Here is a 6,346-nt window from a genome sequence, read left to right as displayed (position 1 = left end):
AACCCAGAGTGACCCCAGAGGTGGAGGTCAGTGACCTACTGCAGGAGGTTTACGTCTCTAAATGTTAAACTCCATGTTTCTACGTCTGTTGTTCTGTTTTATGACAACTTTAGCCTGTTGATGGTTTTGTGTGTGAACCTTGTGTTTGGTTTAAACGGAGCAAAGAGCCGTGAACAGTGAAGTCCAGAGTTCTGACGGGCTGAAGGCGGACCAGCTGCTCGGGAACGTCACCACTCCACCACCTTTATCTTCTTCTTTCCTGAGCTCAGAGAAGCTACCAGACGTCTCTCACGTCGCTGAGCGGATTATTTCAGACTTCTGGACGTGTTCCTGCCTCACAGCGGTGAGCGAGCCCGGGTCTGGTTCTGCAGAACAAAGCGGCGCCGCTCCCTTCTTGTGGCGTCGTGTTAAATTGGAGCAGCAGCTCTGAGGAAGCTCGGCCGCTCGCTTCGTTACTGAGGCAACATTTTCCGTGTGATTACGAGCTGAAGCTAATTCTGAGTGCAGCCGAGGAGAAAGAGCAGCGTTTCCTGCTCTGAGTGGAAGTCAGAGAGCAGCAGAACCGCCGGGTTCTGACGCTGACACATTCTATAAGTCGGTTACAGTCGGTGCTGATCTCTGATCCGGTTCAGTTGGAGTTTCAGGAGGATTTCAGGTAAACTCTGAAAGCTGCAGCTCCTGATCTTCATCAGATCCAGAACCTGAAGCCGATCCGCTCATGTGGGTCATCGTGTTGAGGTCAGTACCGGTTGTGTTTAAGGATTTATTGATCTGAGAGCAACATGAATGACACTTTGACATGAGTTAAGGTTCTGCTCTGACATGGTTCCTCCCTGAGCTGATGCTGCAGGTCCACCACCTTCTCCAGCTGTGGAGCACCAACCTGCTTTCTGGAGGTTCTGCTCCAAACAGCAGGTCTGATCTGATGTTCACTTGCTCGTCCTCTGGTTCACTCGTTCATTCCTCTGTGACTGAGTGAAGTCAGACTTCACCAGTTCGTTCTGGCAGCAGGACTTACTAACGCTGATACGACCCAGTAAGAGCTGCCTGGTGCTGTTTACCTGGATCAGAACCTCTCTGTTAGTCTGTAACCTGCAGGTGTCCTCTGACAGGTGTGTTCTGTGTTTTGTTGCAGTTGGAGCTGCAGGTGGACCAGGAGGTGGTCGTCTACGATCAGAACTCTTCGGATCCGTCTGCTCTGAGCTCTGAGTCCTTCCTGAGCGTCCTGCTGGTCAAACTGGAGAGAAGCTTCCCCTCCGTTCACCTGCTCTCAGGTGAGTCCTCCAAACATTCCTCCATACAAACTGCTGCTTCTGATGAACAAGCACGAGACCAGAACATGTTCTGTTGTTTACTGTAACGTAGCGCCGTGTTGTGCGTCCTGTTGGTTGTGTGGACGTGAGAGGTGAGCTGCTCAGAGCAGACCGTCCACGTTCACGTCTTGATGTCTGTCCGGTTAGTCTGGTTCTGTGCTCTCTCACACTTGTTTTAGTCTTTGGAAGCTGTTGCACTGATTCACATGATGCTCGTGACGAGTCGTCGCTCAGCGCTGACTTTATGGCTCATAAAGCTTCAGAGTTTGTGTGAAAACCAAAAGTCCTCAGACAGTAAATGTTCCAACACGCTGCTGCACCTGAGACAAGACGTGACTCTTGTGTTAGCTCAGATCCACAGAAGCTACAGAAAGTCAGAGTGCTTGAGGTTTTTGTTCCTCACCGTGGCCCTGGTTATTGATCACTGACCGGCCAGTCAGACTTGTAGCTGCTGCTCGTCGTCCTTCTTTCCACCGAGGGTTCGTTATGTAACCATGATGTCATCCTCCAGCCGGCTCCACCCTCACGTTAAACTCTGTGGTTTCCCAAAGCGCTGCTCACGGCTCCGCTTACACAACAGCCGGCTGATAAAACGGCTTTAAAGGGAAGTTCGCTCAAAAACAGGATCATCAGCGCTTCTCTCTTTAAAATGTCAAACGTTAGAATACAGAAAGATCCACGAGTCACCGCTGGCTGAGCAGACCTCAGATCAGCTCAACAGGAAACACTTTACCTTCTTCCTCCCAGTTCTGACCCAGTAGAACCAGAACCTTCCTCCTCCTAGTGTTCCAGTGCTTCCTCAGAGCCCAAAGTCCAACACCCCGACCCGTGGAGGGTGTTGATAGAATCTGAGCTAGCATCAGGGGCTCATGTAGAATAAATCTGAACACAGTTTGTTGAGGAGCTTCATCGGACCTGAAGGGAGAACCGGTCCAGAGTTGGATTCACTGACTGTCGGTTCTGATCTGATCCGATTAAAAGACACAAACAGAGTCTGGAGGCTTTAAAGAGAAAAACCTGATATTTTATAAGACGTTGAGTCTCATTAAACCCGTTAGCCAGACGCCCGTTAGCCGCACGCCCGTTAGCCAGACGCCCGTTAGCCGAACACACGCCCGTTAGCCGCACGCCCGTTAGCCGGACGCACACCTGTGAGGTGTGTGCAGGTGCAGGAGGCGTTTTATTGGTTGGCGATGTTGAAGATCCTCAGTGGACGGTAACGATCCAGTAACTTGACAGAACCCGACTGCTGTTGGTTTTCAGGTGGGTTCTCCGAGTTCTGCCACCTGTTCCCGGGTCTCTGTGAGGGAAAGTCCACTCTGGTTCCCTCCTGCATCTCTCAGCCCTGCCTGCCCGTCTCCAGCACCGGACCGACCCGCATCCTGCCGCACCTGTACCTGGGCTGCCAGAGGGACGTCCTCAACAGGGTACCAGCAGCACACACCTCAACAGAACCAGAACAGAACCAGAACAGAACTATACACACCTAAACAGAAGCAAAACAGAACCAGAACACAACAACATACACCTAAACAGAACCAGAACACAACTATATACATCTAAACACAACTATACAGAACCAGAACACATTCCGACCCACAAGGCCTGGTTCTTTTCTCACAGAACCAGTCCTGAGACGTCACCAGAGCTGGAAGCAGAGAAACGACTGATGATTAATGTGACCAGAACCAGCGTGTCCACATTCTACACGCTGGTTCTGGTCTCTGTCCCTCTCAGAGCTGCTGCTGGTGTTCTGATGGTTAAATCTCAGAACCACATTAACCTGAGCAGCTGCTGAGCTGAGTTCTGACAGAACCTTAGACCAGACGGGTGTTTGCTTCAGGCGGTTCTCTGGTCCAATGTTTCTGGGTCTGTCTGTGGCGGCGCTGATTCTGTCTGTCCTTCGCTGTTTGCAGGATCTGATGCAGCAGAACGACATCGCCTACGTCCTGAACGCCAGCAACACCTGCCCCAAACCGGACTTCATCCCCGAGTCGCACTTCCTCCGAGTCCCCGTCAACGACTCGTTCTGTGAGAAGATCCTGCCCTGGCTGGACCGATCCGTGGAGTTCATAGGTCAGCAGCTGCTTCTGAGTTCTGCTCCCAGCCCGCTGCCCGCTGCTCAGTCTGAACCTGTCGCTGTGTTTCAGAAAAGGCCAAAGCGTCCAACGCCCGGGTTCTGGTCCACTGTCTGGCTGGGATCTCCCGCTCAGCCACCATCGCCATCGCCTACATCATGAAGAGGATGGACATGTCTCTGGACGAGGCCTACAGGTACCGACCCGCTCGCTCTTTACTGGGTCACATCAGAACCTGTGATAATCGGCTAGAACCCAAACACACCAGAACTTTCTGCTGAACTGACTTTGGTTTATAGTTGAGTTTCTGATTCACCGAGGACCTGGTCCAGATGTTTGGAACCAGCACTAGGGCTGTATTTGTTGTCCTGTTGTTGGGCTGGATGTTCAGGTGAGGTCCAGACTTTATGGACACGAGACTTCACACAAGTCTTCAGGACTTCTGGACAAACGTAGAGTCCTCTGGTGCCGGTTCTGAGATGTTTAGTCGAGTTGTAATCATTGTGGACAATGTTTGAGTTATTCTGGAAAAGTTTAGAGTTGTTCAGTTTTGACGTCATTTGGATCTGATTCTGGCTCATGTCAGGCGCTGAGTCGTGTGCTGCCGAGCTTTGGACCTAATCTGTCTGACATCATGTCGGTGCTGAACCCAGGTCTGACCCGGCTCTGGTTTGATGCTGGCTGCTGTTCCTCTGAAGCTCCTGTTTGTGTCTCTGCAGGTTCGTGAAGGAGAAGAGGCCCACCATCTCCCCCAACTTCAACTTTCTGGGTCAGCTGCTGGACTTTGAGAAGAAGATCAAGAGTCCCGTCGGTACTGAGACCAAGCTGAGGTGTGAGGCTGCGGTCCAGCCGGAGGAGGCTGCCGGCGGCCCAGAGGCCCCTGGCGGCCCCGGGGGCCCCGGCCTGGCCCTGCTGGAGCCCCTCACGCTGCCCTGCGTCCTGGCCGACGCCCCGGAGGAGCGTCTGCTGGCCCAGGCCCTGAGCGGCCTGCAGCTGGACGAGGACAGCGCCCGGCTCAAGCGCTCCTTCTCTCTGGACATCAAGTCGTACGGCGAGCCGGGCGGAAGCTCCGCCCACCGGGTGTTCGCGCCCCACGGCGGCTCCACGGACGACTTCTACAAAGCGTCGGCCTTCAAGGAGCCGGGCAGTAAGCCGTGCCAGTTCTCTCCGGTGGAGGAGGTGTCGGAGCAGTCGACGCCGGAGCAGAGTCCGGATAAGGAGGAGGCCGACGGGCCGCAGCGAGCGGCGCCGCCCGGCTTCGCCAAGCCTCTGCCCGCCGCCCCGAACTGTTCGCAGCTGCACCGCAGCGGCAGCGTGGAGGAGAGCGCCGCCAGCTTCCTGTTCGGTCTGTCCCGCAGCCAGCAGCACCTGGCCAAGGCCGGGTCGGGCGGCGCCCTGAAGGGCTGGCACTCCGACATCCTGCTGGGCCCGGTCACCGTGTCCACCTCCTCTCTGGCCGGCGGCTGGTACCTCTCCTCCGAGTCCACGCGCTTCTACTCCACCTCCGCCATCCTGAGCGGCGGCGGCTTCGCGGCCTACGGCTGCAGCCACGGCCTGGAGGCGGTCCGGCGCCGCAGCCGGCAGCGGACTGGCGACCGCGGAGACTCGAGGAGGAGCTGGCACGAAGAGAGCAGCTTCGAGAAGCAGCTGAAGAGGCGCAGCTGCCAGATGGAGTTCGGAGACGGACGCACGGACAGCCGGTCCCGGGAGGACATGGGGAAGGTGGGCAGCCAGTCCAGCTTCTCCGGCAGCATGGAGGTCATCGAGGTGTCCTGAGAGCCGCCAGCATCCGGAGGACGAGTCGCCGAGTCGCTTCGACGCGGAACAGAAACACTTGGGTTCCTGATGCCTTAAAGCTCGTCGAGGAGAATCTGCAGCACATCGACGGACTGAATCACGTTTAGGTTCTGCAGCTCAGAGTTCTGATCCGAGAGCAGGAAATCAGATAAATCATTAAATCAATGAGATCATGTGACTAGAAGCACAGAGAGAAAATCAAAGCCAATAATCATCATTATCACACCGTTAGCTAACGCTGCTAGCATGCTACAGCCGTGTTCTGGTGGACCCGGAGCTCCACAGGTTCTGTTCAGGAGCTGAGTTTGTCTGTAGTTTATCTGTAGAGGGAGAAGTTAGACTGTGTGACTGACGACAGAACCGAACCGATGAATGTTCTGTTGTTTCTGTGATTCACTGCAGCAGTTACCGATCCGACCACCAGGAGGTTCTGTTGGACATCTGGTGGCTCGGGGTGGTTCTGTTGGACAGAATGAGACGCTGTTCACTGTTTTCTGACATGTGTGGATGAATGATTGATGATGCTGATCAGGACGGGACCGGGAGTCGTGTGTTTGTGAATGGACCTTTAATCTCTGACGGACTCTGAGCCTGTGAATGTTTGGACCTTCTGATCCATCAGGTTCTCCTGGTCCTCCTCTGGCAGGTGACTCACCTGTGGAGGCTCAGACCCTGTTCACAGGTAACGTTGCACTACTGTGGTGGAGGAAGGTTCTGATTCAACGTGTGTAAAATAAAGCCAACGTGTTGGACTGGTTCTGCTGCGTCTGCTTCATGTCTGCAGCGACTCGGGTCCACTCAGTGCAGAGTTCTGCCTTCAGACTGTGAATATTTCATTTAGAGATTCGGTCCGATCACCACTAACCCACAGAACCAGAACTGAACACTGCCAACTGGTTTATAGCTGACTTTAAACCGGTCCAGAGAATAAACCAGAAACCAGGTCCAGTGTTCAGACTGAGACACCTGGATGGATGTAGAACTGATCTGGTGTCAGGTTCTACCAGAACCCAGGTGTGTTCTTCCTCCTAAATGTCATGTGTCTATCTGCTGTTCTGATGAGGTTCTGGGGCTCAGGGTTCGGGTTGGTGATCCGTCTGGACCCTCCTCTGTGGACTCGTTCACAGGCTGAAGGTGACTCTAAGGAGGGGCTCAGGT

General features: G+C 54.3%; 1 protein-coding gene across 1 annotated transcript in view; it reads left to right on the top strand.

Annotated features, from left to right (window-relative positions):
• Positions 1-5,945, top strand: part of dusp16 (dual specificity phosphatase 16) — a 31,737-nt gene extending 25,792 nt beyond the window's left edge. Inside the window, exons 2-7 of the mRNA XM_008293777.1 lie at positions 8-26; positions 1,085-1,274; positions 2,577-2,740; positions 3,230-3,389; positions 3,464-3,587; positions 4,111-5,945. Of these exons, the coding sequence (XP_008291999.1) occupies positions 8-26; positions 1,085-1,274; positions 2,577-2,740; positions 3,230-3,389; positions 3,464-3,587; positions 4,111-5,167 (1,714 nt within the window). The 3' untranslated portion in view covers positions 5,168-5,945. The remainder of the gene's footprint in view (positions 1-7; positions 27-1,084; positions 1,275-2,576; positions 2,741-3,229; positions 3,390-3,463; positions 3,588-4,110) is intronic.
• Positions 5,946-6,346: the final 401 nt, after the last annotated feature.

The sequence above is a fragment of the Stegastes partitus genome, unplaced genomic scaffold (assembly GCF_000690725.1).
Source record: "Stegastes partitus isolate 25-593 unplaced genomic scaffold, Stegastes_partitus-1.0.2 Scaffold911, whole genome shotgun sequence".
NCBI lineage: Eukaryota > Metazoa > Chordata > Actinopteri > Pomacentridae > Stegastes > Stegastes partitus.
The sequence above is the reverse complement of the archived record's forward strand: the minus strand, read 5'-3'. Positions and strand labels throughout refer to the sequence as shown.